General features: G+C 47.6%; 1 protein-coding gene across 1 annotated transcript in view; it reads left to right on the top strand.

Moving 5' to 3' along the window:
* LOC146801336 (uncharacterized) overlaps positions 1-20,897 on the top strand; it is a 918,316-nt gene that overhangs the window by 237,419 nt on the left and 660,000 nt on the right. Inside the window, exon 2 of the mRNA XM_085620985.1 lies at positions 9,063-9,170. Coding sequence (XP_085477111.1) covers positions 9,168-9,170 — 3 coding nt within the window. The 5' untranslated portion in view covers positions 9,063-9,167. The remainder of the gene's footprint in view (positions 1-9,062; positions 9,171-20,897) is intronic.

Genomic DNA, 20,897 nt, shown 5'->3' with positions numbered 1-20,897 from the left:
AGTCTTCCACCTCTGCTTTGTCTAGGGGGGTTCCTGTGGAGGATATTTGTAGGGCGGCAACTTGGGCCTCCCTTCACACCTTTGCAAAACATTATTGCTTAGACACTGAGGTGAGGAGGGACGGGCATTTTGCTCGTTCTGTTCTTCAGGATTTTCTGGTGTAGAAGGGTGGACACCCTCCTCCGGGAGTGGGGACTGCTGTGGAATCTATTCACAAGGTGAGGAATCCACTGGCAGATGTATCCATCAGAAGAACAAGTTACTTACCTTCGGTAACGCTTTTTCTGGTGGATACAGTATCTGCCTGTGGATTCCTCACTGACCCACCCGCCTCCCCGTTGTCCATCCTTCTATACCAGTAATTCTATGGCTGTAATTCTATTGATGGTTTCAAATGTGTTTTTTACTGTCAAGGGCATTATGTTATTTCTAGTCCTTTGATGTTTATTCTCCACACTGTGTGTGTTGATATGCATATTGTGTACTGTGTATACTGTTTATGTATATATTGCTGTCAGTCCGTCCGTGTGCCTCGAAGTCACGGAAAAAAGGGGCGGAACTGACGTCATCACGCCGATGGGGTCTTCTTATGGAGCCGGTGACGTCAGCGGAGTCGCGAGCGGAGCCGTGTCTCTGTGACGCCGTCTTCGACCGCATCGGCGTGGACTGCTACAAAAGTTTCCGAATGTTGCTGGCGCAGGGGATATTCACAAGGTGAGGAATCCACAGGCAGATACTGTATCCACCAGAAAAAGCGTTACCGAAGGTAAGTAACTTGTTCGTTAGGAATCCTACCAGCCATACCTCATATTCCAACATGGCTAAGAAAGAACTATGGGAACTTATGCCGGCTATGAGGAGTTGGAAAAGAGGACATTGAACATATAATATACTCCTGCATCAAGCTAAAAAAGGAAAGGGTACGCCTCCAAAAAACTCATTTTAATGGACGAGGCCTACGTACCCGGAGACAAACAGTACTTGCATGCTTTAACCCAAGGGACCCACAACTAAATGGGAAGCTTGTTGAATTTCTGCTTCTAGTAGCATCTAAGCAAAGGACCAGCAGTACTGTAACCTGTGTATAGACTCCAGAGGCTCCGAGCAAAATGAATTATGGACACTCTGCACTTTCAAATTACTCATGCATGTTTTGATACATAAGAATACCGTTCGAAAAGTCAATTAACCAAAATGTTTTATTAGAATGTATTTTTGTAATGGTTTTAATTAATCAAAAACAATAAAAATTGACGCCGGAACCCAGAAGATGCTTGCTAAATGTTTGGGAACCAAACGACCTCACGCGCCCATTGCAAGAATGGGCCACGCTGGGGATACTAGTAGCAAAGCGCAACATCGCACAGAAATGGGGGGGCAACAGAGTCGCCAACACTGGCCACATGGTGTAGAGATCTGGACACTGCTATGATGGCCGAGAGAGCAGTCTACATTCATCGAGGATGTCCGAAAAAATGGAGCAGAGTGTGGGGGGCGTGGAATAAATTCAGGGGATTTATCTGTGAGCCTCCGGGGATGCGGGCGAGGAGGACTCTGAAGACGGAAGTGAGGGAGAGGTTGGAATCTGAGGGAGGGGACGTTGTTCACAATTGGAATGCCTGTAAAATCCCCGTACGGTTGCCTGGAAAAACAAAGATGTCTGGATATATTGTCATCATGTACTGTTTTGTAAGCCTCTGCCAAACTTTATATACAATAAAAAGTTTGTTAAAAAAAAAAACCAATAAAGATTTTACTTACAGTGGACAGTTAGCTGCCAGAAGGCATTTGATGACCCTGAAGCAGGTCATGTGCTCTGCACCAGTTCTGCAAAGTCCTGATTACTCTAACACCTTAATTGTCTAGACAGATGCTTCTGAGATAGGGGTAGGTGCAGTATTGTCGAAACTTACTGCAGATGGCCAGGATCAAAGAGTAGCTTTTACAAGCAGAAGGTTGGCCCCTAGGGAGAATAGTTGGTCAGTTATTGAGAGGGAGGCCTTTGTTGTGGTCTGGGCATTAAAGAAGTTGATGCCATACCTATTTGGCACTCACTCATTGTTCAGGCAAACCATAATTCCCTCTTATGGCTTAAACAAATGAAGAGTGAAAATCCCAAACTTTTGAGGTGGTCCATTTCTCTACAGAGGATGGGCTTTTCTGTGGAACATAGACCTGGGAGTATCAATGCCAGCACAGATGGACTCTCCAGATATTTCCAATTAGAAAATGAAGCCTCAACTGGGCAAGGTTAGTCTCATCCCTTACATTATTGTGTAGCAAAGTAGGATCTGCTTTCATGAATACCCCAACTTTGTGCTTGGTGTCAGTATGTTTTAGACCTATTATGCTGGGATCCTGCTAATCAGGACCCCAGCAACTGTGCTTTCTTCCCTAAACTAAATTGACCATGGTGAGTACTTTTGTACCTCTACAATTGGCTACTGGTGCACCCTTGTATATGGTACTGAGGTACCCAGGGCACAGGCACACCATGGGACTCCAATGGTCTGCAGCATATATTGTGCCACCCATGGGAGTCCACTTAAGCTGTGACTAAAGGCCTGCCATTGCAGCCTGTGTGAGTTGATGCTTGCACCTCTCAAGACAGATATATGTTTTTTTTATATCTGAGGTCACTGTACTTTAAACCTATGAGTCACCCCTATGGAAAACTCTTCAGTCCTGAGTGCTTGAGTGCTTATAATTGTGAGGGTGCCCCTGCATAAGCAGGACACCTCTATAAACCCCAGAGTCGATTCTCCATGCTTTGTAAGTTTGGCCAGCCATTTTAATACATACAGTGGACATCAGTCATTATGAGATGTCTAACTATATAGTGGCTGCACTGAACCTGGGCATGTTTAGTATCAGACATATTGGAATCATACCCCCAACATGGTTATCGGTGTTGGAGGTATGATTCCATGCACTGGAGGGCTACTCCGGGAAGCTCTCAGTACTCCTAGTCACAGCCTTTCAGGGTCTGCCAGCAAGCTAGTGCTGCTGCCAACCCCAGAAACGATTCTGTCCTCCTGCTGAGCTGAGCTCGAGCAGGGGAAGGTAGAACAATAGGTTTCCTGTCACAGGGAAGTGTGAAGGAATGGAAGCAGTCGCCAGGTGGATGAAGAACAGCTGCCTACAACTCAACATGGACAAAATCGAAGTACTTATCATGGGCCCACACCCCAACGCCTGGAACGACACATAATGGCCCCCCGCCCTCGGGAACCCTCTCTCCCCCACGGACCACGTACGCAACCTCTGAATCATCCTGGGCTCCGAACTTAAAATGGGCCACCAGATCAATGCTGTCACCTCCTCCTGCTACCACACCCTCCGCCTACTCTGAAAGACCTTCAACTGGATCCCTCTCGAACACAGGAATACCGTCACCCATGCCCTCATCAGCAGCAGACTGGACTACGGCAATGCACGCTATGCTGGGGTCAACAAGAACCTCATTCACAAACTCCAGAACGTCCAGAACGCCGCCGCCATACTAGTCCTCAACCTACCATGACACTGCCACATCTACAAACACTACACTGGCTCCCTGTCGAGAAGAGAATCACTTTCAAGCTTCTCTCCCACGTCCACAAGGCCCTCCACAACACCGGACCCGCCTATTTGAACCACTGCCTCTCATTCCGCTCAGCCCAGTTCTCCTTTTTATCAGTACCATGCATCAAGAAGTCCAGCACAGGAGGACGCTCCTTCTCCCTCCTCGCGGCCAGGGCATGGAACTCCCTCCTTCTCCACATACGACAGACACCAACACTCCCCAAGTTCTTGAAGGACCTCAATCCCTGGCTCTTCGATGAAACACAGTGAACTCCCAAGAGTTTTGCCCCCCCCCCACCACCCTCAGCACCTTGAGACCCTTTTGGGTGAGTAGTTGCGCTTTACCAATCCCCTGATTGATTCATTGATTGATTGACCACCTCCCAGACAGGCCTTGGTGTTTTGGGCTGGGGTGGGGGTGCTGGCTAGCACCACCAGAGTGCTTTGAAAGGCAGATGTGGTGCCCTTCTTGCATACTTCAGTTTGAGCCAGTTCAGGGAGCCCTTGTCTCCCGCTCTGGTGCAAAACTGGACAAAGGACACAGGAATATCCTCCTCTCTATCTAGCCCCTCCTTTGGAGGAACCCCTGACTCGTCATAACCTCCTGCCTAGGGTATTTAAGGGCTTGCCTCTGGGTGGGTCCTCAGATTCTTCATGGGACAAGACTCAAGCCTGAAACCACGTCACTCTTCACCTGTCTGGACAGTTGGACTTCGCTGGACTTTCTCTAGAACCGAGACTGCATCAAGGAAGACTCCTGCTGCTCCTGCTCTTGCTGTTCTGCAAGCCTTTTTCGGAATCTGTGTCTCTGCTTCTACCAGGACCTTCAACAGACCTTTGGGCATCAAGGACACCCAAAGTAATCTCTCTTGGAGTGAAGGAGTCACTCCCCTGCAGCTGCAGACACCGCAACAAAGCTGACCGGTCTGCTGCTCCTGACGTCCCACAAACTTCGAAAGGCTCAACAATGCAGGTGTTGGTTATTTAACTCCCTCGAGGCCTATCCTGTCATCTCTGCAATTTTGAGGCCAGTATCACGCGTTGGAACCGCTGGGACCAAACCCTTGTACACCGTGCCAACTTGCGGTTACCAATGCTTGTTGACTCCAGCATCTCCTACTGCCAAGTACAGCGTCCTGGTGTTCTAGGTATTAGGTCCAAGCGCTCTCTCCCTTGAAGGTAAGGCCTCTTTTCCTGGTGATAGAATGCTTACTCGAGGTTTTGGACCTTACTTGCCTCTATTATAAATAGTTATAAAATGGGATGAGTGTGCCATCCTGTTTAGTTATGAATATGATGTTTGTAATTTCAACCTGTAGATATGGTATCTAAAAAGACACTGAGTCCTGTTTCATTTGTGTTTTTGTTTCTTTTTAATTCACAAATCCAAATTTTCATCGTACTCCTAGTATTACATCAATTGGTTTGTGATTTTTGGCAGCCGGCACGGGTTTTATCCGGCACATGTTTTATCCCCTAGTGGCCCTTTGGCATGGGGCTTTCCCAAGGCTCTTGTAATCTTTAGAAGACCATTGTTGTTACATGGTGCATATACTGTTATTCCGCGATTCGTTTCAACAGGAAAATCTGAAAAAATTTGTGTTTTTGGTGAAGTCGTGTTGTGCCAAGTCCTGAGTTAAATCCCTCGTTACTGATCTCCGCCACCAAGTACAGCATCCTCACTGCATCCTCTGCAATGTGGGTCTTCATCTTTGGTGCGATGCTCAAGGTCCTCTTGCGACTCCTGTGCCTTAGGTCTGTAGGGTCTTCTCGAGGGTCTTCTTCTGCTCCACTGGGCTCCAGGGCCGGACTGGGAACAGCAATCAGCCTTGGCAGATTGCTGCTCGACCGGTCCTGGGAGGGCGAAGGTGGGGAGGTAGTAAAAGGCACCTCTCACTTTTGTAACAAGGGGACAAAATTGAAGACCGCCCCCAGTGACAAAACCGGCTCCGGCCTACCGGGGAAACGCCTGGTGCCCGCTACAGCCAGTCGGACCCTGCTCTGACTCTCCTGCTTGTGGTGAGTCCCTTGGACATTGCTGGTCCAAACATTTCTCCTTCTTTTCTTTCCACGCCTGTTGCAGCTGCCAAGGCTTGTTGGTGGACACCGACCACCTGGTTCTCGACTTCTGATGTGGAACGGCTCCTGGTCTTCCTCAGTGTCACCTGGTCCCCACAGCTGCAGCGACAAGGTCACCGTCAACTCTTCTGAACCATCTGACATCGGTGGCATTGCTCTTCCATGCCTCCTGGTCATCTCCAAGTGGCATAGACTCTGTCCCCTCTGCATGCAGGTTCTTCACTTCAAGAATCCACCATTGTATTCCACCTGAGTCTTGTGCAGTCTTCTCCAGTGGCATCTTTTCTGAAGTCCTCCATCGTGGTCTACGGCGGTTTCCGATGTCACTTTGCACCTATGCACCCGACTTTCCTGGTGTAGGTATGCTGGTTCCTGGGATTGGTGACTTTTCAACCTTCTGTCTTCCATGGGCAGGGTCCACTAGGAAGGCTCCTTCTTCTATGAAACTGCAACTGTGACTTTCCCGTTGACTTATATTGGACACTCGGCTATGTTTCCATTCTGCACACAGCCTCCGTGGGGTTACCTTGGGTGGTTCCTTGTGTCTCCAGCTCATCTGAGTCTCCTGGTCCAAGTCCGACTTCGGTCGCAGTTCGCATTCCACTTTTTTAGTATATGGTTTGGTCTCCCCCTGGCAACAACTGTATTTTGTTCTTACTTACCTATTTACAATAGTGAAGTATTATCATGTATTTGTGTTTATACCACTGGGTAGGACATATACCAATGTGTTAGTGAGTGTTGTGTAATAAATAGACATATTTTTATATATACACTGTGTGGTACTTTTTCATTTAACCCACACTACATGATTGGATCTGGTAAAACAAGCTGCTTAACACTCCTTTAAGATAAGCCTGAAGTCTGCTCTCCACAGCTACCAGTATGAGAGGTTTCTATGGTTATCAAAGACCCCTAAAATCACCATAAGGGTTGCTTGGATTAGAGCAAGGTGCTTCACTTAAATATGTGTGCACCATATACTAGGCCAGGCTCATACAGAAACCTTCTACAGAAACTTCGATCACCAACCCACTGACCTCTTCTTAAACCGATCAATCACAACCACCAATTACCCACTTACTGGATGGGAACAACTCAGCCCACCGACAACTATCGCCCTGATAAACGCCATCTACCCAAGAGCACCCACCTACCCATGCCCCACTGACATTTCAACTTTGGAAGCAACAATATCAGCCAGTAGCTCACTACCATCCTCTATGCATCCATAACTACAGCCATCTTTCCCGACACATGGAAGAATGCAGAGGTTATACCAGCCCTCAATGAACCTTCAGAAGACCCCAGAGAGCTCCAGAACTACAGTCCCATCTTCCTCCTCCCGTTTCCTGCTAAAGTCCTGGAGAAGGCCATCAACCTTCAACTCACTGATCATCTGGATAGAAACAAACTGCTGGACCCATCTCAGTCAGGTTTTAGAACAAACTATAGCACCCAAGACAGCCCTGATCGTGGCAACAGACAACATCTGAGCCCTACTCGACAGAGGATAATCAGCCACCCTCACCCTCATGGATCTCTCCGCGGCCTTCACCAACGTCTCCCACCACATACTCATCATTCGACTATGCCAGATTGGAATCGCAGATGATGCGCTCAGATGGATAGCTTCCTTTCTCACGGGACGCACTCAGAGAGTCCTCCCTTCCTTCACCTTGCAACCCAACCATAAATCTGCAAAGTACCCCAATGCTCGTCCCTCAGCCCAACCCTCTTCAACATCCATATGAGTCCTCTCACAGACATCATCCGATTACACAACATCAACATCATCTCCTAAACCGACAACACTCAGATCGCCCTCTCACTCTCAACGAACCCCACTGTGACGATAACTAACTTTCACAACTGCATGAAGAACGTCTCGCCATAGATGAAAGACAACTGCCTGAAACTTATCATGGACAAAATTAAAGTTCTGATCTTCGGCAGACATACCACTCTTTGGGACGACACCTGGTGGCCAGAGCAGCTCGAACCCACCCCCATGCCGAAAGACCACACCTGCAACCACGGCATCAAACTGGACAGGGAACTTCCCACGAAACAACCGGTCAACACCACCACCTCAGCCTGCTTCAACACGATACGCATGCTCCACTAAATCTTCAGATGGATCCCCATCAGCACAAGGAAAACGGTGACTCAGGCCCTCATCAACAGCCTGCTTGACTATAGCAATGCACTCTATGCCGGCACCTCAACAGAGCTCTTGCAAAGAGTTCAGGCAATCCAGAACGCTGGAGCCAGACTGATCCTTAACCGCCCAAGAGGGCACACATAACCCAGCACCTGAAAGACCTCTACTGGCTACCCATCCAGAGGAGATGCTAGTTCAAACTGCTGAACCATGCATACAAAGTCCTCCACAACCAAGGGCCAGGCTACATGAACTACTGCCTGATCTTCCACCAACCCTCCAGAAACTTCTGCTTCGTACACCTCGCCCTCGCTCATACATCAACTATCCGCCGGAGCCGCTCTGGAGGATGCTCCTTCTCCCACCTTGGCGCCAAAGCCTGCAACAACCCCCTCCTCCAGCTCTGCACTTCTCCGTCACTGAACCACTTCAGGAACGGACTCAAGACCTGCTCTCTGGCTGATACATGCAGCACAATGCCTGGATACCCCCTGGGGTGATTAGCCACACTATACAAATACTACTTGATTGATTGGTTGATTGTTGTTAAATCAGCCAGGCCTCGTCCTTGGCCCCATGCGAGTCCCTCCTCTGGCAAGAAAGAGCATGCAGTGATCACCCTGTGAGGAAAAAGAAGGGATGCTACCGTCTGATGTTGGCTGACCTTGTAGAATGGGATAACATAAAACTCAACACTAGGGATGGGTGGAATATTCCGTTCAGACCTCAGAAATGGCAGAATTTTGGCAACTCTGCGTAGGATGTATAAACTAACCCCCCCCCCCCGAGCGGGCCAGGCAGGGACAGGAGGGGTCTGGACTCCCTCTTGGCTGCACACACCTGCAGCTGCCGCCCAGGCTGATGGATCCCCATCCCAGGCAGACATTTTGTATTGAGCACTCCTCTTCACAAAAACACCTGCAGCAACGTCAGAAGCAGCAGCTCACGAAGGGGGCGAGAGTCATTTGCTTCCACCTCTGGTGGACTTCCGTTCTCACTGGGAATCCTACCTATTATTATGTTATGCAGTGAAGATTTCTTTGTGCAGTAATTTAGACCTGAGTGCGCATTTGACAGCATTTTTTAACGCTCCCACCTTCCGAAGCGGCAGTGCGGTGGGTTGTGGTAGCCAATATTTTAATGATAAAAACAAAAATGCAAACCATATAAGATGTAACATTATTCTAAATGTTTATGTATCTTACCTTTTAATTTTATCTGCATATTCATTTTTCTGTGTTTTGTTTCACTGCAGGCTGGACAAGACAACTATGAGCCGGCTGCCACATCAGAAAATGACCCCACCACAAAGAAGGCGGCGAAGGAGCAAGATATAGATGAGCTGAAGAAGGAAGTCTCAATGGTAAGGCGTTGTGCAGTGGGCAGCTGGTGTCATTTGGTTATGTGTTACACACAGACGGTGCCATGGAATACCCTCAAGCCCCAAGGTGGCTGCCACCACCTCCTCAGACCCCTCCAAGGGTCTTCTAAGATGGCCACCACCTCCTCAGACCACAGTTCTCCTAAGATGTCCACCACCACCTCATCCGACCTCTCCAAGACCCTTTCCAAAGCAGGATTGGTCATGGGGAAATCAGGACACCAGCACCAGAACCTGTCAAAATCTTTACTCACAAAGGCAGGTGAAGTCAGGCCTTTAAGAAGATGATCCTATTAAGGTGAACTTTTCATCTCCAGACATGATAGGGAATGAATTACAAAGTGGGTATGCGCACTGGGAAATATATCCGTAAAACAGCCTACAGCCAATACTTAGGGGTTACCTACTCAGCTGAGGAGGATTTTCCCTACGAAAACTGATGTCTCCGGTTTGGAGGTAAGCAGGATCTCTGAGAAAGTAGGATTGAACTACTCAGGTGAACTATTAAAATAAGTAACTAACCAACGTTGGCGGTGCCATGTCATGTAGTTTCCGACCTACGGTAGTAATTGCGCGTTTGTGGATGGCTTAACCGTCGGGATGGTGCCAGACTGATTCTATGCACCCCCTCAGGATATGATGTCCTTTTAGCTAGATAGCTAACAGTGCCACCATAAGTAACCCTGTACCTAGGTGGGTAATGATTTTGGCAACCACTGAACATGACAACCCTGATTGCCCAAGGATCGTGACAACAGATCTAGAACCCTTTTGCTTAGTCACTCATTCTCTCTTGTCTTCAGTGAAAAACAAACGGAATACACAGTGGGACGTTTTCAATGTTTATTGAACCAGCGTGATACTTGCATAGAATATATGTGCTGCAATGATCAATAGGCAGAAGCAGATGAAAGTTATTAGAAGTGCAAGGACAGTGAACATAATAAAAACTCTACCGTTGTGATAAGACAAGGTATATATGTGAGCATATAAAACAATACAGAAAATTGGACATACTCTTACTATGAAATCCCTAACCGAAATGTCTAGGGCGTGTGTGTTCTGCCAAGTATCCCTGCTCTGGATGATCCAACCCCAGGCACCTGAAGGGAAAGAATGTAAGTCCCCGTCTTGGTTACGAGCTAGACCCCAATGCAAAGTTATTCAGCAAGCTGCTGGGCCGAAGCTTCTGCAAGTAGAGACCTCGCAAATGAAATGAAATGAAAGAGGCATTTGTAGAGCGCATGGCTACCCTAGGGCCTCCCAGCGCTGAGAACCAGGTAAGCAGACATGATAACTGATTATGTGATAGGAAAAAGATGCGTCTTCAGGAGTTTACGAAAGGGTAGATATTGTTCCTCTATTCGAATGGAGTGTGGGAGGATATTCCAAATCTTTGATGCGACATAAGAAAAGGAACGGCCTCCGCATCTGGACCTGAGGATTCTTGGGACCATGGCCAGGTGTTTGCTGCAAGAGCGAAGGTGCCTGTTGGGAAGGTATGGGGAAACTATCTTTTGAAGGATTGGAGGGCCATTCTTGTTCAGGACCTTATGCGTGATACTTAGGGCCTTGAATTGGATTCTTTCTGCGATCGGAAGCCAGTGCAGTTGTCTGATTGCTCCTTTAGCTGATTCTTTCCGTGGGATTTGTAGGAGAATTCTTGCTGCGCAGTTCTGGACCTTCTGCAGAATGCTTATTGTGGATAGAGGAGCTCCAAGATATAAAGCATCCGCGTAGTCCAGCCGTGACAATACCAATGCTTGAATGAGCAGTTTTTTTGCGTGGAATGGGAGAAGAGGAAGAATCTTCCTAGCTGTTTTCATGATCCCGAAACAGCACTCAGCAACCTTTTTGGCCTGTGTCTTCATATCTAATTTTTCGTCCAACCATACTCCTAGACTCTTGATGTGATTTTTTGGAGTAGGTGGAGAACCCATGCAGCTGGGCCAAGCCAAAAGCAGGTCTGGGGGCAGAGGCTTTCCCAGCAGCATGAGCTCTGTCTTTGCACCATTCAGTTGGAGGCAGGACTGTTTCATCCAAGCTGAAATTTCTTCTAGGCAACTAAAGAGATTGCATTGTGGCTGTCCGATATTTTTAAGAGATACAATCAGCTGCGTGTCATCGGCATACATCACTATTTGTATGCCAAATTCTTCCACAATTTTAGCTAGAGGGCTCATATAAATATTAAAAAGAGTGGGGCTAAGAGAGGAGCCCTGAGGCACTCCACTCTTCAGGGGGACCTTCCTAGAGGACACGTTCGCCTCGAAAACCTGAAAAGTGCAACCTTCAAGAAAGGAGGCTAACCATCTCAGTGCTGAGCCAGTCACATGATTAACGGTATCGAATGCTGCACTGAGGTCGAGGAGTATCAATGCAGCTGATCCTCCTGAGTCCATGATTTTCCTTGTTTCTTCCACTACCGCAACCAGGGCGGTTTCTGTCCCTTGATGAGATCTAAAGCCGGTCTGTGTCCGGTGCAGGCAGTTATGTTCTTCCAGATAGGAGGAAAGGGTGTTGTTGACATGTTTCTCTGCAATTTTAGCTATTCCCGGGAGCAGGGAAATAGGGCGATAGTTGGCCATTAATTCCGGGTCCGATCCCGTTTTTTTTAGCAGGGCTTTCACCGTCGCTTCTTTCCAAAGTGCGGGGACTTTACCAGCTACGAAAGAAGAGTTGATCAGTGTAGCAATGACCGGAGCTACTTCTGGGGCAACCTGCTGCAATACAGTAGGAGGCGCCTGGTCATTTGGGGAACCTGACTTGACTTTATTAAGTAAAGACACCACTGTGTCTGCATCTAAGGGTGGGAAAAATTCCAAGCTTTGATCTCGACGGCTTATGCACTCCATCGTTGAGAGATCATTATTAAGTTTATCGACGGTCGAGAAGGCTGAATAGATCGCCTGGACCTTGTCGTAGAAGAATTCTGCTAGATAGTTGCAGCGCCCTTGTAAATCAATCGGTGGCGTTGATATTGCGGAGGGGGTGGTCAGGGCTTTAAATATTTTAAAGATTTCTCTGGGGGCGTTGGGTGCAGATAAAATCTTTGCCTCATAAAATGTGGATTGTGCTTTGGAGATCTTAGTTTTATACAATTTTAAGGCATCCCGATAGATTTTCTTTTTTTGAGGGGAAGAATCTTTCCTCCAGTGCCTCTCAAGCACCTTGCAATTCCGTTTTAGCTCTCTTAGTTCCAAGGTATACCATGCCACTTTTTTGTGCCTTTTTTGATGTCTTTAAGCTTTATGGGGGCAAGTACATCCAATGAATTTTTAATCCATTGATTAAATTGTAAGTTGGCGATTTCAGGGTCGGAGTCAAGACTAGGCCTAGTTTCTTTGAGAATAGCACCCCATTCATCTCTGGAGATATTCGACCAGCTCCGGTTCGGAATTTTGGAGTGACTTTCAGCCTTCCTGCTCACTGAGATCGGCCAAGAGAACGAAATTAAGTGATGATCCGTCCACGGGACCGGCAGAGGGTCCTCTATCTGGAGGTGGATATTAGAAAAGATTGGATCCAACAGATGTCCCTTAACATGAGTGGGGCCCATCACTTTCTGGGACAGCAGTAAGACCTCTAGTGCATCAACTACTTCCTCCACATAGGGAGCTGATTGGTTTTCGAGATGTAAGTTGAAGTCTCCCAACACCGTGTAATTAGGCAGGGAGCTGACAGATGTGGAAATATTATCCACCAGATCACTAATAAAGGATCCTATCGCTCCTGGAGGTCGATATATTAGCATGCCTGAAAATGTACATGTAGGCGATAGCTTAATAGAGAAGGAGCAGCTTTCACAATCCCGGATAGATCCCTCCGAGATCTGACAGCCTAAGGACTCCCTGTGAATAATGGCAAGTCCACCTCCTCGGCCACTACATCGATCTTGCCTCTGGATGGTGTAGCCTTGGGGGAGCGCTTGAACTATCGAAGGATTAGACCAATCCGTGAGCCAGGTCTCAGTAAGAAATATTGCGTCTGGTCTGGTCTCCTCTAAAAGTAGTCTGATTTCTAGCGCGTGCTTAGGTAAAGAACGACAGTTGACCAGCTTCATGTTGAAATTGGTTTTTCGAAGGGAAATCTTCTCTGTCTGATCTTTGAATTGTAAGGCAAACTTACAGTTCGTGCAGCTAATCTGTTCAAAAGGGGGGCCCAAGCAATGCTGACATCTGTCCGTGCCCCGGAATTCCTTCAGTTGTTCAGCTGAATATGAGTGCAGAACTGTACCTGCAGGGGCAGGGGGATTAGCCTCTGGGCTCGGTTGGGCGCGGACGGGCGCAGACGGGCTTGCCTTAGGCGCGCCTTCGGCGCGCCAGCGGCGCGCCCGCTGCGCGCGTCCGCTGCGCGCTCGCCACATCCGCCCTTTTTGACCCCTGACGTGCGAGCTCTGAGCGGCGACTACACCGCTAACCTCCTCCTCCCAATATGTCAGCCGCCCCGTCGCCCCCGGAGTATTGAACACAACTCCGTTCGGTTCCCCACGTTAGATGCTACAACTGTCCGGCAAATCACATGAGGTAAATGGTGCAAATAGCAATTTAATAAAAACACAATGTTTTTAAAAAGAGTCAGTAACACAGTTAAAACGATGTTTAAAAATGGCAAGGTTTAACGATAACGCACATATAATGAGCTCACAAACAAAGCACTCCTCTAACTAACCCCAGAAATCCTTGTCTATTTAGAATAAAAAGCATCCTTGCGAGTTCTGTACAATCCAGTATTTTTATAGTCTGTAGATGGCCATGTCCCCCCGTGGATGAAAAATAGAATGACTTTTGTACAATGTCTGTCGAGGCCTTGTACATGGTCTTCAAGGAATCGTGATAATGTTAATCGAAGCAGAATCTGTAAGCGGAGTAGATAAAAGGAAACTAAATCAACATTGTCACGCATGCAAATGTGTGTGAAAGGTTTTTGTGTGAAAGGGAAGGCAACTTGAGAAACATGTGCATGATGAAAGATGGCATTGTTTCTATGTGGGCTTAACTAAGGCACATAGCACCTGTTCGAAAGTGAGTTTCTGTTGCAGTAACCACTCCCCACTTTTTGCTAGATTTCTGGTGCACTTTGACTTGATGTACCCTGGGTCCCTGCCAATCAAGTTCCCAGGGCCTGTGTTCTTTCCCAAAACGGTACCTTTGTACCTCCAATTAGCACCTCTCTGGCGTCAGGTAAGCCCCTTGTAAAAGGTACCATGTGTACCAAGGGCACTGTCACCAGGGAAGGCCCCTAAGTGCTGCAGCACCTAATGTGCCACCCTTAGGGGCCCTGCATCCTAAAACACACACATTGCTATTGCAGGCAGCATGAGTCGACATGGCACACATTCCTGTGTAAACAAGAAGTGAAACAGTGCCCTCATGGATAATAAAGATCAACAAGATATTCAAATTTGGTGTGCTACTCTGTGACAGAGCCTGCCCTTCTCCATGAATGAACTGTGAAAGAACCAGGGAGCTGTGGTTGCCTGGACAGAGAGTGATCAAACCATCAGGCTTGTGGGCCAAATCTTACTAAATTATTACATTCATGTAAATCAATTACATACAAAAAAGACATATGGATTTAAAAAAACAAATCATGTATATATTTCGCTTCATATATGTACAAAATTCATTCAGTATGAAAGCAGGCAGCTGTGTGTTAAGTCAATCAAGATGCATTTCAGGTATTTGGCACCCTTCATCAGGGGACACAACAAAAAGAATATATGTATAGGTATACATGTACCTCTAATCTTGTTGAACGAAATCATCAACTTAAAATATTACTACACTCGAAAAGCATCAGTAGCATTACACGAAGCACCAACAATTGTATTTACAGGCCATTTAGATGCATAAGAAGAATGTCCTGTTATCACAAACCATGTAACTTCTTTGCGCATGAGTACTTTTACTTCTCCAGTATTTGGGGTGTCTTTCATAGATTCACATACTGAATCATTCCCCGTTGTCGGAGTGGGAGTCCCACGGTACATAGAAAAGCAATAATTATGCATATAACAACCAAAAAACCCTGGTAACCTGAACCAGGAATTAAAGTAGCCTAAGCTACAAGGGAAAAAACTTCCACAGCTATGACTATCACAGTCATTATATCCAGTCCAAACTGCAGCCAATCAGGCGACAGCACCCACCAGAATGTTCTCCTCAGAGGCTCAGGCTCTCAGATTTTCTACCGCACGTCGTGTGAAGGGAGTCTCCCTGAGCTCTGCTCAGTACTTCAAGTTTTTTCGGTAGTTTCTTCAACTTCTAGGATGTCAACTACAAAGCGATCCCTCTTCAGACCTTGTGAGTCCTGCGGAAAGCTTCTGCTTTTTTCGGAAGACCCTCACAAGAAATGTATCTATAGCCTCTATCCGGATCATGAGGTGAAGGAGTGTAAGATTTGCCGGACTTTCCCTCAGAAAACCCTAAGGGATAGGGAAGGACGCCTTCTTCTGTGGCTACAGAAACTCAAGGATAAAGATGCTCCTTTGTCAGAGATAGAGAGTGCCTCCTCTATCTCTTCCAGAAAGAGGGTGGCTGAAGAAGAGTTTTCTTCTACTGGGGCGAAGGTGTTGAGGAGAGCCCAGTCTGTTAAGGGCTCGGGTCAGTCTTCGTCTTCATCTAAGAAGACGTCTCCACCTTCAGGAACCAAGCCCTCTACGCCCCCGAGGAAATCAGGAAAAACTCTACCAGCTAAAAGTTTTCCTGACAGGAATTTACCTCAGGTGAGATTGCCGTCGTCGACGGCGCCGTCGACGGCAGTGGCGTCGACGGTTATTATCGTCGACGCGGTTTCAACGTCGACGATTACATTCTCGTCGCCGAGACCTGCAATGATAATGTCATCAGCTTCGTCGCCGTCGACGCTGGTCTCGGTGAGTGTTAAACCCATCTCGTCGACGAAGGAGGTGTCATCGCTCGTTTCCACTCCGTCGATGGTAAGAAGCAAGAAAGTTGCTCCGTCTACGAAGACTTCCTCGTCGACGAAGATTGTGGTACCGTCGGCAGTTGCCCCGTCGACGAAGAGTGGCTCGTCGACTAAGATTCATGTGTCGACGAAGATGGACTCGTCGACATCCTCGTCGACGAAGATTGCCTCATCGTAGACATCCTCGTCGACGAAGATTGCCTCGTCGTCGACGTCCTCGTCGACCAAGATTGCCTCGTCGACGGCTACCATCTCGTCGACGAAAACAGCCTCGTCGTCGAAAATGGCTTCTACGTCAGGATTACCACCGTCGTCGGTTCCGTCGACGCGATTGTCACCACCTGCATGGATATGCAGGTATGGACTGCGACTCAGGCGTCTGCCGTATCTGATCAAAGGACAACAGCAACTATGCTTCTTCAGCGCCGAGGATCGTCTTTAGGAGCTATTTCGCCTCTAAAATTGCCGGCGCAACTTTTACAATCGGAGGAGGATGAGGATAACGACTCCGGAGAGGATGAGAGGTTTCGGACTGCAAGGAGTCCATCGGAGCTTCTCATCAAATATCAAGATGATGATGATGATGACCAGGATGAAGATCCTAATACGGAACCACAGCCGACACCTCCTGCACCGGTGCCGTCTGGTCAAATGCCATTGGAACTGCTTGATAATCTGCAGTATATGTTGCAAGATTATTATAGACGTTTCCCTCCTTCGGAAACGGCGGAATCTCTTCTGTCGACACCTAGGCCAAGAGTGCAGTTGTCGTCTTTTCAGTCTCCAAGACCACCTTCTCCGTTGCCATCTCGTCAATTGCAGGTTACTGACGATGAAAGGGAGGAAGGAGAGGTAGATGATCAATCTAGCATGTCGGAGTGGGATAATTATCAGGTACAAACTCCTTCTACAAGTGCTCCGGCTCCGGTGGATTCTCCCCCGGTGGACATTGGGAATTTCCATTCACTTATGGAAAGAGCGACCAAGAGATTCCTGATCCCCATGGAAACAAAGGAGGATGACTGCTTCCTGTATGACTTTAAGGACCAACCAAGGAAGCAGGTTCGGGCAATACCAATCATTGACTTTATTTGGAAGGAGGGATTGAGACTCATGGCTACCCCAAATTCTCTTCCAGCAGTGTTACCAAGGCTGGACAAGAAATATAAAGCCCCAAGTAACTCGCCAGCATGCCTTATTGGTCAACCTAAGGCGGACTCTGTTATAGCACAAGCGGCTCAGAGACGGGCTAGAAATCCATCAACGCCCATATCAGCTCCACCTGATAGAGATGGTAGAAGATTGGACGCAATAGGAAAGAAGGTTTCCACAATGGCAGCAACCACAGTTCGGGCTGCAAACTCCCTGGCAATTTTAGGGAGATACCACCGCCAGATGTGGTCCGACATCTCTCCTTTCCTCGACATGTTATCGGAGCCTTCAAAATCCGAGGCCATAAAGATCTTGCAGGAAGGGGAGTTTGCATCAGCGGAGATCATTGATGCAGCAGTGGATGTGGCATCAACTGGGTTCAGGCAGTTGGCAGGAGCTGCAGTGCTGAGGAGGCAGGGTTGGCTAAAGTCAACATCTTTTCGCCAGGAGGTGCAGTCTAAAATCATAGACATGCCATTTGATGGTGAGTCCTTGTTCGGTGCACATGTGGATGAAGCACTACAGGCGATTAAGACGGATACGGAGACGGCAAGGTCCTCCTTCCGTGAAGCCAGAGGACGTGGATCCTTCTCTAGCAGGGGAGGTTATAATCAGCAGCGTTCCTTCCAAACCTCCCAAACTGGCCAAAGATCTCAGAATTATCGCCAGCAATATTACAGACAGCGAAATCAACCATATTCGCAGTCTCGAAGCAAACAGTCCTTTCGTGGACGAGAGTCCAGTAAGAAGCAATGAGTTCTGCCACCTGGCACCATCTCTACCGTTACCACGTACAAAGATTGGAGGTCAAATATCCCACTTCTATTCAAATTGGTCCAAGATTACCACAGACAAGTGGGTATTAGATATAGTATCCAGAGGCCATGCTCTGGAATTCACAAAAATTCCGCCAAATTCTCCTCCCAAGGGCCCACCCCCCTGCTCATCTCAAGGAGCTTTTTTCCCAAATAAATTTGATGATTCAAAAAGGAGCAATCGAAGTCCCTCTCTTACAGAAAGGAACAGGCTTTTATTCAAGGTTTTTCCTCATCCGGAAAAAGTCAGGAGAGTGGCGTCCAATTCTCGACCTTTGCGCTCTCAACAAATTTTTAAAGAAAATGTTAACGCTCCAAGAAATTCTGCAGTTGCTTTCGATGGGAGATTACATGGCCACCCTCGACCTGCAGGACGCTTATTTTCATGTACCAATCCTACCCAGGCACAGAAAATGTCTACGGTTCAGAGTGGCTGGCAGGGATTTTCAATTCAGAGTCCTTCCATTTGGACTCCGTTCTGCACCCAGAGTCTTCACAAAGGTCATAGCGCCAGTGACTGCGCATCTCCGTCTGCAAGGAGTTCAAATATTCCCGTACCTGGACGATTGCCTTATCAAGGCGAGTTCCGCCAAGGTAGCATCCGAGCATGTTCAAAAATGCCTCTTACTCTTCCAGTCCCTGGGTCTGTCAACAAATCTGGAGAAATCACATTTAGCTCCTTCGCAAAGAAGAACATTCCTAGGAGCGACATTGGACACGGATCTGTCCACGGCCTTTGTGTCGAAAGAAAGGCAAATCAAGATATGCAACCTTGCGCGCTCACTACTATCAAAAGAGTGCGTTTCAGTCCATGTGTACAAATCCTTCCTAGGGATGATTTCTTCTTGCATTCATCTCATTCCCAACTGTCGTTACAGAATGAGACCGTTGCAAGAGGAGCTCAATCTGCAATGGCTTCAGATCACAGGGTCATTCGAGGATATCATTCACATCACCTCACGAATGCGGGACGCCTTTCAATGGTGGGGTCAGATGAACCACTTGAAAGAGGGTTGTCCATTTCTGGTCGAAATGCCGGATTTCACAGTCACCACAGATGCATCCCTCGAGGGTTGGGGAGCGCACCTTCAAGGAATGAAAGTCAATGGCAGATGGACTCTAGAACAAAGAAAGTGGCATATCAACCTGCTAGAACTGCGAGCCATATTCTTGGCTCTAAAATCCTTCCAAGCCATCATCCGAGGAGCATGCATACTTGTAAGAACAGACAATACAACAAGTATGCATTACTTGAACAAACAAGGCGGGACGAGGTCAGCCCTCCTATCTCAGCAAGCGCAAGAGATTTGGATTGGGCGATTCGCCACAAGATCAACCTCAAAGCCATTCACGTCCCAGGAATCACAAATGTTCTGGCGGATTCCCTCAGCAGAACCACAACGTCGAATCACGAATGGGAGCTACACCAACCATTCCTAGACGGGGTATTTCACGAATGGGGGCATCCCGATCTAGACCTCTTTGCAACCAGCCAGAACCGCAAATGCCCATTCTTTGCAAGTTGCGCTCCCCACAAGGACTCGCTGGGAAATGCCTTTTCGATGAATTGGTCACAAATATATGCCTACGCTTTTCTACCAATCCCGTTGGTTCCACGAGTTCTGCGCAAGATCAAGCAACAGCCTTGCCGCATGATTTTAATTGCTCCCAGGTGGCCCCGCCAGTACTGGTTCACAGAACTTCTCCTCCTCTCGGAGGCCGAGCCCATACAGTTTCAACCAATTCCACATCTTCTGACCCTTCAGAACGGTCAAATTTGTCATCCGGACCCAGCATCGCTGAGATTAGCGGCATGGCTCCTCAACAGCTTGAATTTGCACACCTAGATATCCCTCCAGACTGTCAAGAGGTTTTGGCCAATGCTCGAGCACCCGTTAAAACTTACAAACTAAAGTGGAAGAGGTTTTGCATGTGGTGTCAATCCGTTAATCTCCATCCGATCCACGCAAGACCAGAGCAAATTCTGCCTTTCTTTCTTCAGTTGGCGAGGTCAGGTCTTTCCCACTCTACTCTGAAGGTGTTCTTGGCTGCAATTTCAAGGTTTCGGCAGGATGTTGTTGTCTCTCTCTATTCCAATAGAGTCATCCAACAATTTTTTAAGGGGTTATTTAGGATGTTCCCGCCTATTCGGCGTCCACCTCCTTCTTGGCACCTTAATATAGTACTTTCACAACTAATGCGGCATCCTTTCGAGCTCATCCACAAGGCGGATCTAAAGTTCCTTTCTTGGAAGGTTGCTTTATTATTGGCTCTAACTTGAACAAGAAGGGTTAGTGATCTCCAAGCGTTCACTGTTCATCCACCCTTTCTGCAATTCACATCGGAGTCTGTGGTGCTGCGCACTAATCCAAAGTTTATGCCAAAGGTTCCGACGGATTTCCATCTTAATGAACCCATAGTTTTGAAAACATTCTTCCCAAATCCGATAACAGCTGCAGAAAGGGCCTTGCACTCCCTAGACATCAAAAGATGTCTGAAGTTTTACTTACAGCGAACAACATCACTGCGCAAATCGGACCAACTCTTGGTAGCATATGGTAAACCACGCCAAGGCCATTCAGTATCAAAGCCAACCATAGCTCGTTGGATCTCTGCTGCAATTTGTTTATGCCATGATCAAGCTGGTAGACCATTGCAAGCGACCCCAAGAGCACACTCTACGAGAGCAATCTCTTCATCTACAGCTCTTTTCGCCGGTGTGCCTCTTCACCAGATCTGTAAAGCGGCAACATGGTCCAGCTGCCATACGTTTACCAGACACTACTGTTTGGAAGCTGCAAGTGATGTGGAT

This window comes from Triturus cristatus, chromosome 8, assembly GCF_964204655.1.
Source record: "Triturus cristatus chromosome 8, aTriCri1.1, whole genome shotgun sequence".
NCBI lineage: Eukaryota > Metazoa > Chordata > Amphibia > Caudata > Salamandridae > Triturus > Triturus cristatus.
This window is presented reverse-complemented; position numbering and strand designations above follow the sequence as displayed.